The 18,764-nt window shown below is 37.5% G+C and overlaps 1 protein-coding gene across 1 annotated transcript in view; it reads right to left on the bottom strand.

Annotated features, from left to right (window-relative positions):
• The window catches only part of RSF1 (remodeling and spacing factor 1), a 168,513-nt gene that overhangs the window by 68,692 nt on the left and 81,057 nt on the right, over nt 1–18,764 (bottom strand). Inside the window, exons 3-4 of the mRNA XM_068554578.1 lie at nt 2,645–2,737; nt 1,094–1,299 (exon numbers count right to left, since the gene is read on the bottom strand). Coding sequence (XP_068410679.1) covers nt 1,094–1,299; nt 2,645–2,737 — 299 coding nt within the window. The remainder of the gene's footprint in view (nt 1–1,093; nt 1,300–2,644; nt 2,738–18,764) is intronic.

Raw genomic sequence — 18,764 nt, 5'->3', positions numbered from 1 at the left:
CATATAGCTGGTTCACTTTGTTATACAGCAGAAACTAACACAACATTGTAAAGCAATTATACTTCAACAAAGATGTAAAAGAAAAAAAATAAATAAAGAATAGAAGGACTTCCCTGGTGGCACAGTGGTTAAGAATCCACCTGCCAATGCAGGGGACATGGGTTCGATCCCTGGTCTGGGAAGATCCCACATGCCGCACAGCAACTAAGCCTTTGAGCCACAACTACTGAGCCTGTGCTCTAGAGCCCGCGAGCCACAACTACAGAAGCCTGCGCGCCTAGAGCCTGTGGCTCTGCAGCAAGAGAAGCCACCGCAATGAGAAGCCCGCGCACCACAACAAAGAGTAGCCCCTGCTAGCCACAACTAGAGAAAGCCTGCATGCAGCAGTTAACACCCAATGCAGCCAAAAATAAATAAGTAAAATAAATAAATAAATAAATGAAAGAAATTAAGAATAGAAAAAAAAAAGATTAGGGCAAAAAAAGTAGAACGTTCCTCAGATTTCTTCAGACCTCAGTAAAGAAATGTATGCACAGGAAAAACTGAAAATATAGTAAAGTGTCAGATGAATTAGCCACATTCATGAGTAATAAACAAATAATGCCTAATAGAAAACTATATAGCTAAATAAAAATCAAATAATGTTTTTCTGGGAATTTCTTGGCAGTCCAATGGTTAGGACGCTGGGCTTTCACTGCCGAGGGCATGGGTTTGATCCCTGGTCCGGGAACTAAGATCCCGAAGCTGTGCAGCACAGCCAAAAAATATATATATAATGTTTTTCTTACATTTCTTTCTAACGGTGAGTTTCTGTGTGCATATTACCTATGCATCATTATTTTTCAGATTCCAGCTTTCCAAAGTACAAGGTATTTGTCCTGATATGGACCACACTGCTAAACATATTTATTTATTTGACAAATAATTGAGTGCCTGCTATGGGTATTACGCTGGGCACTAGGCTAGGTCCTGGAAATTCCCAACCTCATAAAAAGAAAAGGATCACCCAGCTTTAGAGATTATATTCCAGTAGAGAAGAGATATAAGTAAGAGACATGCAAATGAACATTAAAAAAATTCCAATAAAAGATACCTGACGATGCATTTCCATGAAGAGCCATCTTGATCATCTTGTTCTTCTATATACATTCTGACATTGTGATCTTGATCCAACTGGTACCAGTACATGAGGCCATCTTTGTCACGGCCAATTGGCTGGAGACGCATGGTATCGGCATCCTCCTCATTGATAATATTCTTGAATTTGAGATTGTCATCAAACTGACACTCACAGAGGTACTGGAAAATAGTCATAACATGGTTTAAAATACCCCATAAATGTTTCTCCATCAAAATAAATGTGATATGTTCAACCAAGGAACAGATTTGGGGACAGGAGAAAGAATACGTGTAGTTTTATCCATCTTTCACTTTCCTCTCTCCCCTTCTGTAAACTTATTTTTCAGTAACCAACTTTAAAACATAAATTTCTAAGTTAACATTTAATTTTTGTATTACAGAAATTTATAGGTTTAACCCAACCAATGACACAAAAGTGATGTTATATTTTAAAGCGATGAGTCTGTTTGTATTAAAGTTTCCCAAATTTGTTCATGGTATAAAATTTTCAATCACTCCTTCTCTCTTAAAGCTTTTAGATGAACTTTATTCTTGAAATGGCTATCTATTTTTGAAAGCTTGAGGCATATACAGTTTTTAAGGAAGGCAGTATTATTGATAACTGCCTCTGCGGAATTCTCTTTAAAAAAAAATACTGACATCACCAAATTGGAAGAACTTTAATTTTTTATTAAAATTTTTGTGTATGATTAGTGTATAAAGTCAGATTTCTTCCCTGAACCTATCTGCCCAGGCAGAAAATACATGACGTTCCTATCATAGCCTCTTTGCCTTTGCCTGTGGTGTCTACACCCGTAGACTCTCTTCTATAAAGGTAGTTTTCCCCTTCATTATGCTGACCACATTGCTAATAATTAGGGCCAACACTCTGAAGCAAGCAAGGAGAAAACGGGGAACTCAAACTTGAAAATAAATCTATACTTTGAGAAGACCTATTTTAATTAAGTAGGTTTGGTTATGTGAGACTTTTATTAAGTACACACTGGCATGCCCCTAGTCATCTGGAAAACTAATGATCAAATTACTAATTTAGTAAATCAGTAAAAGATTAACCACAGTTTACCATATTTGTTAACAATGATTGTGAAGGCTACAAATAATGCATAAAATGAATGTGGGGTTTACCCATTCTACTATTGTCCCTACAAGCAGAGATCATTAAACCTAGATATACTTGTATATTGAAAAACAACCAAAACCAGTAATTTAAAGAACAGTTTTATCACCAAAAAATAAACAAGAAAAAGAAAAATCTATTGTCCTTTTCCACTAACAGTAAAAATGTCTACTTGGGGACTTCCCTGGTGGTCCAGTGGTTAAGACTCGGTGCTTCCACTGCAGGGGGTGCAGGTTCGATCCCTGGTCGGGGAACTAAGATCCTACATGCCGCAGGCGTGAGCCCCCCACCAAAAGTCTACTTTCTAGTTATTTCCCAATTCAACCAGAAGGAGTCAAAAGTGAATTTTTTAATTAAAATAACTGTAACAAATAATAAATTTATTACCTTTAAGAGTGCTAACTTGCATTCAACACTCATTTCAAGATAGCCTTTCTTCTCCATCTCCCATGCCCAGGTGCTGTTAAACTCTTGACATATCTGTCAGAGAAAGTTAAAGTCTTAATACATAAAAGCAATTTAAATTTACATTGGTAGTTTTGTTGTATAATTATGTTAACTGTTTTGTTAATATATAAAGGAAAAAGTTTATACCAAACACAACTGAATCCAATCCCACCCTGAAATACCTACTACTTAAATATACCAGAAATGTTTACTACTGTCTGATGATTCAATTTAAGGTAAGCAGTGATCCCTGCAGCTTTCTCCTCTGCTCTCAAGAATTTTATATACATTTTTGTGGCACATTTTCCCAAATGCAAGTAATTATCTGATTCCATCTCTCTAAATAGCCTAGAAGTTCCTCAAGGGCAAGGACAATAGTTTATTCATCTCTATGCCTACAATAGAAGCAAGCTAAAAAAAACACGCCAAATTGTAGGCACATTTTTATTCAAGTAACTCTCCAACTCAAAGTCCTCCTAATTATGGGTAAAGATTCCACTTCTTGGCATTTGAGACCTTCTATAATGTGGCATTGACTTAAATTTCTAGGCTTCTCTTCTCATACAAACATTGCAAGCAAACCAGAGACACTTTAACAGGATGAGGAAAGAAGATTTGGATAACCATTCCACTTATCAGGAGATGCACGATGGGCTTTATGACCTCTGTGAGCCAGTTTCTTCAGCAACAAAAGGGGAGCAGTAATAATACTGACCTTAAAGGTTGTGAAATAGGCATAAAAAATGATATAAAGTGCCTAGAAACTTCATGCTCTTTTTCCAATCCAAGGAACAAAGAGTACAATGAAGGCCAAGGGAGAAGAACCAATACAAGGCACAAAATTATCTGGGAGCTTGGGCAATTAGCTAGAAACGCTGGCAGGAGAAAAACAAACAGGCAAGTGAAACTGCTTATATAACCACCTCAACCTAGGAATAAGACCAGGCTGGCCCTCCTGGGAGGGCTACCCTTTTCCTCTCCTGTATTGGTGTCATCTTTTTTTTTTTTACCAAGTCAGGATAGAATGCAGTATGGCCAGGAACTATATCACGGGGGATCTTCAAAGGCAAAAAGGAAGAATGAGCTCTCCATTCTCTGGAATACCATACTTCCTCTGACTGATAGCACTACATTTTGTAGAGAAAAAAAAATGAGATATACAGAATAAGGGAAATTTCTGGAATATTATACAAGGAAGACCTCAAATGATTATATCAAAACCTAAAGGTCAAAATGTGAATAGACACTTTGCCAAAGAATATATATAAATGGCCAATAAGCACAGGAAAAGATAGTCAATGTCCTTAGTCATTAGGGAAATGCAAATCAAAACCACAATGAAATACTACTTCATACCTGTTAGGATAGCTGTAATCAAAAGAAGGATAGGGGCTTCCCTGGTGGCGCAGTGGTTGAGAAACCGCCTGCCAATGCAGGGGACATGGGTCCGAGCCCTGGTCTGGGAAGATCCCACATGTTGTGGAGCAACTAAGCCCGTGCGCCACAACTACTGAGCCTGCGCTCTAGAGCCCACGCGCCACAACTACTGAGCCCACGCGTCACAACTACTGAAGCCCACGTGCCTAGAGCCCATGCTCTGCAACAAGAGAAGCCACTGCAATGAGACGCCTGCGCACTGCAACAAAGAGTAGCCCCTGCTCGCCGCCAACTAGAGAAAGCCCGCGCAGCAACGGAGACCCAACCCAGCCAAAAATAAATAAATTAATTTTTTTTTAAAAAAGGATAATAGCAAATGATGGGAATGTAAAATGGTGCAGCCGCTTTGTAAAAAAAAGTTTAGCAATTCCTCAAAATGTTAATACCGAGTTACCACATGACTTAGCAATTCCACTCTTCGGTATGTACATCCAAAAAATGAAAACATATACTGTACAAACGTTCATCACAGTACAATAGCCAAAAGGTGGGAACAACCCAAATTTCCATCAACTGATGAATGAATAAAATAGTACGTGGAATATAAATACAATGGGATTTTATGCATCCATGAAAAGGAATGAAGTAGTGATATATTGTACAGCACGGATGAACATCAAAACACGATGCTATGTGAAAGAAACCAGACATAAAAGGTCACAAATTTATGAAAGTTTGTATATGGAATTTCCACAGGAGTCAAATCCATATAGACAAAATTCATTAGCAGTTGCTAGTGGGTAAGCAGAGGGAGGAACAGACAGTGGTGGCTATGAGCAGACTTCGTTTCAGAGTAACAAAAATGCTCTACAATTATTATAGTGTTCTACAGTTAAGATAGCGCACATCCTTGTGAATATGCTTAAAAACACTGAATTGCATATTTTTAAAGACTGAATTTCATGGTATGTGAATAATATCTCAATTTAAAAATATCAGACAGAGGGACAGCCAACAACACAGAGCCAAGCTTATGACTTGGATGAAGCATTTCTTGAGTGCTCTACTGTATACCACACCCCTAGAAGAAGATGTAGGCTAAAGCTGAGTGTGGGGAAGTTCAGTTTCACCAAAGGGGCTGAGAATGACACAGCTCCAAAGCATGGCCAACAGCTCACGGCGTCAGACACCAAATACAGCTGAACAACTGTTGATTATCATTTACTGTGTGAAAGGGGAGGAAAGAGAAAGAGAGGTAGATAACAAAGATAATTAAGATATAAGCCTCTGCTTCCTCACTACTTAGCTTCAATTTACTGACCTTCATTTACAATGCTTAGGGTGTAAAACCTCTGTTGTGCTGATATTCAGAGATAAACATGCTATTCATTTTCTGTTTCTTTAAGGGCAATGTAGACATACTACTGTGCCATTTGAGGTACTCCCCCCCCACCAAAGGCACATTAATTAATTTGTCCAAATAGCCCTCACCTATTGTTACCACAAAGTAAATACTGCAAATAAAACCTGCAAATAAAAAAAGTACTCTAAATGACACTTAAGTAATTCTTATGCAGGACTATATAATCTCACCAAGAGTCAGCAAACTTTTTCTAAGTGACAAACAGGAAATAATTTAGGCTTTGTGACCATATGGCCTCTTTTTCAACTATTCAACTCTGCTGTTATAGTGCAAAAGCAGTCACAGAAAATACATAAACAAGTGAGCTTCACTGTATTACAATACCACTTTACAAGGAAATTTAAATTTCATATGATTTTCATGTCAACCATTCTCCCAACCATTTAAATACATAAAACCATTCTTAGTTTTCAAGCCATACATAAACAAGCAGCAGACCAGATTTGACCCAGGAGCCACAGTTTGCCTAGAGAACCAGAAATTAGCTTTGTTTATCAGAGACTGTCTAGACAGTTATTCTTGGGACCTTAAAGCAAGGGGATCCCTAGCAGATTGGTAATTCACATTAACTCCCCATGTTCCAACTTGATTCTAACCAAGCAGCCTTGTATCAATATATAATTATAATTTGGTTTTGCATGCAATTCCTCTTTAGAGAATGTTCCAATATCCAGAACATTCATACTTATCACCATAAGTTATAATTCCGTAATACTGGTTTTAAGTTTGACTCTCTCTAAATGTAGTTAATGAGCGGTCACATTTGTTGCGTCCCCTGTATGGTGCCTAAGGAACAGTCTTTCTAATATACACACAAAATCAAATGTCCCGTGCCTGCAAGGCTGAATGCCATTCAGCCTGGGATACCTCTTGGCTGGCTGCCTGCTGTCGCTCCAAAACTCCCTGTGTCTATTCTTCCTAACTTCTACACAGAGAAAAACAAGGTTGAGGATGGAAAATAAAGGGGAGGGGGCGTGGGGGGGCATTTAAAAGTTCACATCAGCTCAATATTTATAAGAAAGGTAGTTTCACATGCCTACACAGCAAATACACAGAATTTCTCAGTGAGATCATTAACATATTAATCTTAGATTCATATACACAATGGAAGTACCAGTAATTCTTCTCTTTTTGACAGTTCGAAAGATAAGGCATTAAAAAGGAGGAGGGGTATAGAAAAACTGCAAAAACTCTCAGCATGAATATCCAAACACCTGCACTGAGAGACCAGACCAAACTCCAGCATGGCTTCTATCAGCCTAAGGACACGTCCCGAGCACAACCCTGCTCCTCCCTCACTGCTGTCTAGAAAACTCAAGGTTGCCAAAAGAATTTATTGTTTGTTCCAGCCAATACCTGATCTAGGTCCCTCACCTCCTTTTTTTCTTTTTGGCCATGCTGCGCAGCTTGCAGGATCTTAATTCCCGACCAGGAATCGAACCTGGGCCACCTCAGTGAAAGCGCCAAGTACTAACAACGAGACTGCCAGGGAATTCCCCCATTAATTTTAAAAACAAACATAAACTTAAAATTGTAACTCTTTCTTCTGTCCCTCTGAGATGTGTATGTATCTCCTACAAGACAGGGTGTCCTTCTCAAGGACCTGAAAGCCATTCCTTTTATATGTAATCATCAGACTCTGTGGGAGGGTAGAAGTCTTGTAACTTGCATAGTTAGCAGGCACAAAAGCACTAATCAAGCTAACTTTGACCAACTCTCATACCAGGTGTTTGTGATTTTTGAATTTCCCTAACCCTGCTCGACCCCTTTACTCCCTCATTATCATCTCCCCAACTCCCTCATTCTCCCTTTAAAACACCAGCCACCTCTGGGCAAACTGAAATCAAGCTCAAGCTCCATCTACTACTGTAACCGAGCAGGACCCCATGGGGGCCTTCCCAGGACAGCCCTTTCCCCCATATCCTCTGCTTTAGCTCCTCTCTGAAGTACCTAGGTAAGAGTATTTGATGCACATTTCCTGAGTTGTTTTACAGATGTGAAAACCCCCCACCAAATGGAAGATGTTAACTACTTGATGACCATGAGCACATAGGCCCAGGCCTCCTGGAGCCTAAGGGCTGATAATGTTAACTCCTGTGACTCCACCGTTCCCTCACCACCAGCCAGTCAGAGAATTGTGCATGAGCTGATCACATACCCTGAGAACCCTACCCCCAACCTGGCTTTTAAAAATGCTTTGCTGAAACCCTTCTGGGAGCTCGGGGCTTTTTAGGGCTTGAGCCACCTGTCTACTTGCGTGGCCCTGCAATAAACCTTTCTCTGCTCCAAACTCCGATGACTCGGTGTGTTTGGCCTCACTGTGTGTCGGGCACACGAACTTGCGCTAACACTACCACCGTAGTTATTGAATAAAATCAGTCATTACAGCCTTTAACTGGTGTCTGCCATTGTTTACCTTTGATGGGGGAGTCCCTGAATATCATTCAGATGAAAACATTTATTTTACCACTGAGAGACATGAAATTTAAAGAGATTCATTTATCCAGCGATTCCACAAATATTTATTGAGTACTTGTTCTATGGCAGGAACTAGTCTAGGACCTGGAATACCAAGGTAAAGAAAACAACCAACCTGCCACCATGGAGCTTATATTCTAGGAGGCAGTCAAATAGGTGAACATAAGAAAATATCAAGTAGAGACAAAGGCTATGTTGAAAATAGAATACTGTGAAAGAGAAAAGTCTGAGTGCTACTCTGGATTGGGTGCTCAGGGGAGGCCTCATTAAAAAAAGCTGACATTTGACACAAAAAGTTGAGACATGACTGATAAAATAGAAATCAGCCACATGAAGACCTGGCATAGGAATGTTCCAGGTAGAAGAAACAGCAAGCACAAAGCCTTAAGGTTTGGCATATTATAAAACCACAAAAAAAGATCAGTGTAAGTGAAGTAGAATTAAGAGGGAGAGCAGCAAAAGATAAAGTTGAAGAGGTAACCAAAGGCCAAATTTATGTAGGCCAGGGTAAGAAATTAAAATCTAATTTCAAATGTGATGGATTTTTTACAATCTTTTTTTTTTTTTTTTTTTTGCGTGGGGAGAGCATAGCTCATACAGAATATTGTGTTAAATGGTGGAGAGGTTGTGTTGAAAAGGGAACACTCCTACACTGCTGGTGGGAATGTAAATTGGTGCAGCCACTATGGAAAACAGTATGGAGGTTCCTAAAAAACTAAAAATAGAGTTGCCATATGATCCAGCAATCCCACTCCTGGGCATATATCCAGAGGAAATTCTAATTCGAAAAGATACATGCACTCCTAATGTTCATAGGAGCACTATTTACAACAGCCAAGACATGGAAGCAACCTAAACGTCCATCGACAGATGAACAGATAAAGAAGATGTGGCATATATATACAATTAAATACCACTCAGTCATCAAAAAGAATGAAATAATGCCATTTTGCAGCAACATGGATGGACCCAGAGATTATCCTACTAACTGAAATTAGAAAGAGAAAGACACCATATGATATATCACTTATATGTGGAATCTAAAATATGACACAAATGAACTTATCTATGAAACAGAAAGAGACTCACAGACATAGAAAACAAACTTAGGGTTACCAAAGGGGATAGCGGGAGGGATAAATTAGGAGTCTAGTATTAGCAGATACAAACTACTATATATAAAATAGATAAACAACAAGGTCCTACTGTATAGCATAGGGAACTGTATTCAATACCCTGTAATAAACCATATGGAAAAGAAGATGAAGACCATATGTGTGTGTATATATATATATATATATATATATATATATATATATATATATATATATATATAAAATCACTTTGCTGTACACCAGAAGCTAATACAACACTGTAAATCAACTATACTTCAATTAAAAAATTAAAAAATATTTTGTTAGTTTCAGGCATATGCCCAGGAATGGGATTGCTGGATCATATGGTAGCTCTATTTTTAGTTTTTTAAGGAAATTCCATACTGTTTTCCATAGTGGCTGCACCAACTTACATTCCCCCCAACAGGGTAGGAGGGTTTCAATATGACGGGAGGATTTTACATGGGGGAATAATTAGATCGGATTTATGTTTCAAAAATGGCTGCTGTGTGTAAAACAGACTGCAGAGGGAAAAGAATGGAAACTAAGAAACCAATTTTAAGGCAAGAGATGATGATGACATGGACTATGGTGGTAGTAGTGGGAACAGAAAGAAGTAGACAGCTGTATTTTGAAGGTAGAATCATCAGGACTTCTGAAAGAACAGATATGGAAGGTGAATGGAAAGAAAAACCAAAGGTGACATCTAAATTCCTTGCCTTGAACAAATGGAAGGATGAAAGTGCTTTTAATGAAGATATAAAGGAATACCTGAGAGAAAAGAGATCTCTTTCGTACCTCATACATTTGAGGTATGTATTAGACATCTAAGAAATGTCCTTCTCAAAGTTAGTGACTGAGCTGAATCTTGAAGCTTATGACTCCTGGCTCAGAGATCTTTCCACTGGATCATATACAGTCTTTACTTAAACCTTTTCAAATCTGAGTCAAGAAGAATTTTTTGGCTGAGCTCTGAGAAGTCATCTTTGTATCCCTAGCTTGTGACGAAGTATGAGACACACAGCAGGTACAAAACACAAATATCTGATGAATAAACGAAAGACATAGAAAAACAATGTTTTTACCTTAATTTAAAGTATTATTATTTTAAGATAACCACCAGTAACTTCTATAGGCAACACAACACATCTTGGAGAATATTATAAATTCTTACCAGGATAATAATAGCTAACATTTATTGTGTTTACCATGTGCCAATACTATTCCAATTGCTTTAAAATATTAACTCAGTCAATTCTCACAAGCCTGAGAGGGGTGTACTGTTATCCTTAGGAGGTTCTGTGATTTAGCCAAGAAATGAGAGAAGTAGGAATTAGTATCTCTAGGAATTTATGGTGAAATCAGTAATATATTTAAGACACCAATGAGGCCAGTTATCACCAACCAAGCTATGGAAAAAAGCTAGACTGAGAATTAGAAATCATTCAGCTCCTTTATTATACTCAAATTACACCTCACCAAGTCCCCCTGACCTAATACTTAAATATGTCCGACTATTTTGTATATAATATTCTTTCCAGAGGACTAAACGAAACATTTACTGAGCACATTTAGTATTTGGAGGGCAAAGATGAATTAACAGACAGTCTCTGCTCTAAGAAGTTCAGAATTCAGAGAGCGAGATGGTCATGAAAACAAATAATTATAGAGGTGGAAAGCAGTCAGAGTCATCTACAAACTGAGTAACTGATGTATCTATGAACTACTATGAAAATACAGAGGAGAGAAACCCTTATTCAGCCAATGGATGAAGGGAGATCAAAGAAGGTTTTATTCAAGTGGTGACATTTATGCTAGGACCTAAAGGATGAATGAGGTTTTACCAGAAAAAGAGGTAAATAAAGAGTATTTCAAGAAAAACAGAACAATATGAAAACCATTGGGGATGTGAATATTTTGGTATGTTCTGTCAATGTGAAGGCGAATAGAGGAGCTCTTTATGCTGAGCCCTTAGAATCCTAGATCATGAGTGTTGGGGGGTGGGTGTGGGTAGAGACAAGGCCATGAAAGTAGGTCGTGGCTCATAAATATGAGGACTCAACAAGCATTTGGAAGTACTGATGAAAAACAGTTCTATTGCACCACGCAAGACAGACAGGAGGATAGATTCTGAGGTCAAGGAGACCCACTAAAGCCTGTTTTGCAATAATTCATGGGAAAGGTGATGAAGCTGGAGCTAAGCTTGGAAGAGGATACTCAAGAGAAGGCAGATTCAGATTGTTAGTACACATATCTTACAAAGCAACAACAAGCTTTATGCCTAGTATATTACATAGTAAATGTTTTACTATTTACAGTAGAACTTTCACAAACATTATTTCATTTGGAGTGGATGTTCTGTAAAACTACAAGATTTTTGAAAGCAAAAACAAAGTCTGATTCATCTTTCTATTTCCTACAGTATCTCCCAAGTTCAGGGCCTTGCTAATAGTGGACACTCAATATTTACTGTATCAATGTTCTCTGATATAACTACAGAGTCAACTTACTATTATGATGGGCTATCTGGGAACACTGCCTATAAGAATGTATATTAAGAGTTATATACAATGGATGTTTCTTTAATTCCTTAAAAAATATACAGGAAATAAAAGACTGTCACTTATTTCAAGTTGGAAGGTGTTGAACCACCATGGAGAAGACAACTGTTTTGGCCTGTTTGGGGGCTGGGATGGGTGGGTGGGTTACTGTATACTTACTTCGGTGCTGACTGTATACGGGTAAATGGACAAGGTCTGTCATCCGTTTAGGGACCTGTTTTGTATTCTCCCAACCCTACACCCATTTTTCTTTTCTTTTTTGAATGTATTTTTTTTTTAAACAAAGGTTGTAGAATTCCAAATTTTTTTTCAACCTTGGAACCTTAAGTAGAATGCCCTCAAATGGACGGATTTTAGTCCTTAGAGAGTCAGTGTCTGTGTTGCTGCTTATTTAAATACAGTTCAGGTGGAGCCCCAAGAGTGCCAAGGTCCTCCCTATGCTTTCCAGATGTGCTTCTTCTTCCTAAAACCAGGAGAGGTGAGCACCTGAGCAGGGAATCTCAGGTGACTTAATTTAGTTCACCGGTGCCTACTCTGAAGCGCTGGGTGTCCGTTCTTGAAGAAACAAACTCACCGGAAGGGCGTGTTTCCTTATTATATACTAATAACTTCTTATACTGATTTGTACCAGAAGTTTCTTGACTGTGACTTATGCCAAGTAATCATGAGATTTTTTTTTTTCCTGAGTATTGCATGAAGGCTACCAAGTTGGAACAGGCAAGTCCTGGATGTGAAAGCTTTAATTTATCTACGTCATTCATGTGTTATTTTTGTAGCTATAGTCTCTATTTTCTTATTTGATGACCGCTGAAGTGTTCCTAGGCCCTGTCGTAAACCTAAGAGTTGATGTATTGGTGCGAGCAGTTGGAAGTTCAAGATGTTGTGATTCTTTTTTTCTTAATCCCCCTTTTGTATATGTGATATTAAGCAGATGATGAAGCGTTACTCTTGAGGATTTAACAAGGAAGGAGAAAGAAAGACCCACATTTCTGGGTGAAGTCTTTGCCCCTCTATGTGGAAAAGTGTATTGCGACTGTTCTCAAGTCTCAGGTAATTGCACCTGACTTTAGGATCCAAAAAAAATTTTTTTTTGTTTTGCCAAGTTGTGCCTTTCCTTCTGGAATTGTAAGTGAACACAATAATAGTACCTGTTTACACGGTGAAGTGGATATTGTTACGGAAAACACACCAGAGGCTTTCTCACTTGTTAAGCTAATAATGCCTTGTGAATGTATGATCTACGGAGAAATCCCTGTAGTTTTTACCTGCTGATGCTGTCTGTCGGAGAATAAATTTTGGATGGTTCTTTTTTTCACCAAAAAAAAAAAAAAAAAAAAAAAAAATATATATATATATATATATATATATACACACACACACACACAGGAAATATTTCGATGGCAAGATTTCTCTAACAACATGGTTTTGAAAATCAAAAGAACACAAAAACCCCAACAACTGACCAGAGGACAGGTATGTATCAGTTAATTAGCTCATTCCACAAACAGGATAAACAGTCCTTTATCAGGACTTTATTGTATGCCAGACACTGTGCTTGACATCAGGATAAGTAAGACACTACAACTCCTGCTAAAGGAACTCTTAGTGGGACAGGCAGCTGGAATCTGTTAACCTATAAATTTGGCACATTTACACATGTCAAAAATTTCAGAAGCTACCTCAAAAGTAGTCTATTCTGAAGTCTTAGTTAAGGAAAAGGTACCTTGCAAGTATCTGACAAAAATCCAGCAAGAAAAATAAGATCTCTACGTAGCATAGCTATTTTGTATCATAGGTAAGAGTAACCATATACCTAAACTAGGCCTAAATGGAAAGTGTGTGATAGGTAAGTACCTCTTTCCAAGAGATCTACTTTATATCAATAATCTAAATAGAAAGGGAAATAAGGCTTTAGTATAAAATAGATTGAGATTCAAATCCAGGCTCTATCAGCAGTCTGATCTTGTCAAGGTCAATCACCTCTCTGAATTTCAGGATCTTCATCTGTAAAATGGAGGTTTTGTTGCTAATAAAAGAGATGAGATTAGGAAGATCAGATACTCACAGTGCCACAGCTACTTATATAAATGCAAACCTGAAAATGGATCCAGAAAAACACCACAAGAACCAACTGGAACACAGCAGAAAATACACAGAGAATTAAGAGCTGGTAGGAAGTATATTGGTATTCTTCAAACTGTACATAAACATTGTTTCATGACACTTTTGTTTCAGATATATTAATAAAAATGTCATATTTAAACAAAATTATTGGTGACTGATTTAGTTCCCTACTTTTATTTTCTGAGTAATTAACCCTATATTATACTGAATGGCTTGCCTTGTTATACTCTGTATCCAACATGATAGTATGTTGAAGCTAAGATTACTGCCAGATCTAGAGAAAATTCCCTAACTGCTGCCTTTTTAAATATTGTGAAATATATACGAATTTAGTATAGAGATATAATGTTTACATATAAATAAACATAAAATTTGCAATTTTAACCATTAAGAGTATAATTCAGTGGCATTTATCAATCACATTCACAATGTTGTATAACCATTAACACTTTTTATTTCCAAAAGTTTTTTTTATTATCCAGACAGAAACTTTTTTTTTTTTTTTTGGACATACCATGTGGCTTGTGGGATGCTAGTTCCCCGAACAGGGATTGAACCCTGGCCCTCAGGAAGGGAAGCACAGGGTCCTAACCACTGGACCTCCAGGGAATTCCCTCCAAACAGAAACTCTTTAAACTTTAAGCAATAACTCCCTATTCTCCTCCCACCCTGCAGCACGTGGTAATCTCTAATCTACTTTGTCTCTATGAATTTGCCTATTCTAGATAGTCCTTTTTTTTTTTTTTAAGGTGGCATGGGACTTTGGTTCTTTTTTTTTTTTTTTTTTTTAATTTATTTATGGCTGTGTTGGGTCTTCATTTCTGTGCGAGGGCTTTCTCTAGTTGCAGCGAGCGGGGGCCACTCTTCACTGCGGTGTGCGGGCCTCTCACTGTCGTGGCCTCTCGTGTTGCGGAGCACAGGCTCCAGATGCGCAGGCTCAGTAATTGTGGCTCACGGGCCCAGTTGCTCCACGGCATGTGGGATCTTCCCAGACCAGGGCTCGAACTCGTGTCCCCTGCATTGGCAGGCGGACTCTCAACCACTGCGCCACCAGGGAAGCCCTAGATAGTTCTTATAAGTGGAATCATCCAATATTTGTCCTTTTGTGCCTGGCTTCTTTTACTTAGTGTAATGTTTTCGAGGATTGCCCATGTGGTAGCACATATAAGAACTTCATTCCTTTTCAGGGATGAAAAATACTGCATTGTATGAATACACCACATTTTGTTTATCCATTCATCTGTTGATGGACACTTGGGTAGTTTCAACCTTTTGGCTATTATGAATTACGCTACAATAAACACTGGCATACAAGTATCTGTTTGAGTCTCTGTTTTCAATTCTTTTGCGTATATAGCTAGGAGTAGAACTGATAGGCCCCACGGCAATTCTATGTTTAGCTTTTTGAGGACGCGCCAAACTGTTTTCCACAACAGCTGCACCATTTTGCATTCCCATCAGAGTTTCAATATCTCCACAATCTCACCAATACTTATTATTTTCTTTTTAAAAAACAGTCATCCTATTAGGTATAAAGTAATATCTCATTGTGTTTTTGATTTTCACTTCCCCAGTGACTAAAGATGTTGAGCATCTTTTCATGTGCTAATTATTAATCTTTGTATATCTTTAGAGAAATGTCTACTTAAAAATTTTGCTCATTTTTAAACTGGGTTGGTCTTTTTGTTGTTGAGTTTTAGGAGTTCCTTATATAGTCTAGATATTAAGTTCTTATCAGTCATAACGATTTACAAATATTTTCTCCCATTTTGTAGGTTGTCTTTTCGCTTTCTTCATAATGTTATTTGATGCACAAAAGTTTTTAATTTTGATAAAGTCCAATTTATCTATTGTTTTTCTGGTTGCTCACATGCTTTTGGTGTCAGATCTAAGACTCTACTGCCAAGGCCAAGGTCGTGAAGGTTTATCCCTATATTTTATTCTAAGAGGTTTATGGTTCTAGCTCTTTTCATTAGGCTGTTAATCCATTTTGAGTTAATTTTTGCATATGGTATGAGGTAGGGTATCTACTGCATTTTGCAAGTTGTTAAATCTCAAGAAATACATATTTCATACTACAGGCAACAATCAAAAGAAGTTCTAAAAACACTACAATAAATTCTCAATACATCTTATATACTCCATCCTCTCATTTTCAGCTCAGACAAGAATCAAGACATATACACATCGGGCTTCCCTGGTGGCACAGTGGTTGAGAATCTGTCTGCCAGTGCAGAGGACATGGGTTCGAGCCCTGGTCTGGGAAAAATCCCACATGCTGTGGAGCAGCTAAGCCCGTGCGCCACAACTACTGAGCCTGCACTCTACAGCCCACAAGCCACAACTACTGAGCCCACGTGCCACGACTACTGAAGCCCGTGCACCCAGAGTCCATGCTCTGCAACAAGAGAAGCCACCGCAATGAGAAGCCCATGCACCGCAACGAAGAGTAGCCCCTGCTCACCGCAACTAGAGAAAGCCCGCGCGCAGCATGAAGACCCAACGCAGCCAAAAATAAACAAACAAATAAATAAATAAATAAAAAGAGACATACACATCATTATCATATTCTTCAATGGGTTCCTAAAGCTTCTTATACATAGGAAATTTTAGGAGATTTTATTTTTACTTCCCAGGTTTACCTGCTTAGTAGCTGAAGTAATGAGATATAACTTTAAATTGGTATTTTTATGTAACTTCTTTCAAAACACACTAATACTAGAGTTACAGGTATGTTTACTAAATAAACAAATGTGGTTATGAAGGAGCAGTACTCCTGAGTATATAATTGAGAGGTTATGACCAATACAAGTGTGCACACTTGAAAAAAAATCTCTGGAGGGGAAAAGCGCGTTTCTTAAGTCACCTACAAGGGCACTCTTGCCACAGGAGACTTCCCAGCCATAATTAAGGCACTGATCCCTTCTGACTGGAAAAGCCTGCAGATATATTATCAACATAAAACATTCACTGGACCACCTGAAGTTCACTAGAAAACTAAAGAAAATGCAACCCAACATTTCCATATCCACAAGTATAAATAATTTGGCCCAAGTTGCTATCAACTTCCAAAAGAATGCCAGACACAGGAAAAAAAAAAGTAAAACTGCCACTGTTTCTCTGATAATTTATTATTAATATTTAAACAACATTTGCTGAGTTCCAACTATTTGACAAGACTATGCTGAAAAGTATTCACACATACTTGCATGAGAAAACAGAGGATCAAAGAAGTAACTAAACTTACGCACCTAGTAACTAGCAGAGTTCAGGTTTTTCCCCATTAGAAATCCAGTGCTCTTTCTACACCACTGCATGCAATTCATTTATGAGGGTAAATTATGGCTACTTACACATTACCACAGAGTAAATGGTACTCTTTAAGGAACATTTTGCAAAGTTAAAAGTAGGTGAAAATGCTTTCCAATAAATAAAGCATTAAGTATTCATTCTGTGGCATCAAACTTATGTTCAACCCTTGCTTCATCATCTACTATCCATGTGACCTCGGGAGTTATTTATTCTCCATGATCTGGGTTGTACTATGAATTAAATGATAATGTATGTAAAATAGCATAGGATCTAGTATATAGTAAGTTCTCAAATGTTAGCTCTTATCATTATTATTAAAATATAAGCTTTGGAGAATTGAAACCCTCATAAATTGCTGATGGGAATGTAAAATAGTATAGCGACTATGGAAAACAGTTTGGCAGTTCCTCAGAAAAATACCATATGACCCAGTAATTATACTCCTAGGTACATACAGAAGAGAAATGAAAATACATGGCCACACAAACACTTGTATACCAACATTCATAGCAACATTACTCCTAACAGCCAAAAAGTGAAAAAATCCAAATGATCATCAATTGATGATGAATAAATAAAATGTGGTATAAACCAAACAATGGAACAGTGTTTGGCAATAAAAAGGAATGGAATACTGATATATACTATAATATGAATAAACCTTGAAATCATTATGCTAAGTGAAAGAAGACACAAAAGGCCACTTATTTTATGATTCCATCTATAAGAAATGTCCATAATAGGCAAATCCATAAAGACAGAAAGTAGATTGGGGGCTGCCAGGGGATTTGAGCAGGAAGGGGTTTGAACGGAATGGATTGCTAATGGGTACAGTTTCTTCTTGGGGTGACGGAAATGTTCTTGAATTAGATAGTGGTTATGGTTGTACAACACAGTGACTATACTAAAACTCAATGAATATACTAAAAATCAATGAATATATTTTAATATGGCAAATTTTATGTTGTATTATTATTTTATATTGTATGAATTATATCTCAAATAAAGTAAAACAAATTAATATTAACAAGGCAAATAAAAATGAAAGATAACAACCTTAGTTTACTTTTGAAAACAGTATTTATTGCAGTAGAGAAATATCTAACCCTTGTCAAAATATATCCAAATTAGCAAATGATAAAAGATGACCCTTATGACTTGCTAACACATGACCAGCTTCCTAAGGAGTAAAAGGAGTAAAGGCAATGGGCAATGGGCTTTACTGAAATTGTCATTTAGGTTAAACGCATCTATTGCCAAATTTATTCACTTTCCAAAGAGTTCTAAACCTGTTACTAGAAACCAAAGGACAGAGATTATCTCTTATCTTCCCTTTACTTTTGAGGGATAAATGAGGTCATTTTCTGTTAAGTGGTGGATAGACATCCCAGAAGAGACACATTAGGTTATTTTCTACTGAAGGTCATTATCTCTCAAGTATTGAGCACCAGCAAATACTCTTTGCTTATTCTAATAAGCATATATTTTTTAATATGTTAACATTTCTTAAAATCAACAGCCTTTTAAAATCCATGGTAACATTCAATGTGACAGTATTTCTTTTTTCATTGAAAACCTGTCTCTAAATCACTGGTTGTGGCATGCACTGAAGAAATCACAAAATTGAAGAAAAAAAGCTATAATAAATTACCATCTGTCTCTTAGAAATA

The sequence above is a fragment of the Eschrichtius robustus genome, chromosome 11 (genome assembly GCF_028021215.1).
Source record: "Eschrichtius robustus isolate mEscRob2 chromosome 11, mEscRob2.pri, whole genome shotgun sequence".
Classification (NCBI taxonomy): Eukaryota; Metazoa; Chordata; class Mammalia; order Artiodactyla; family Eschrichtiidae; genus Eschrichtius; species Eschrichtius robustus.
The sequence above is the reverse complement of the archived record's forward strand: the minus strand, read 5'-3'. Positions and strand labels throughout refer to the sequence as shown.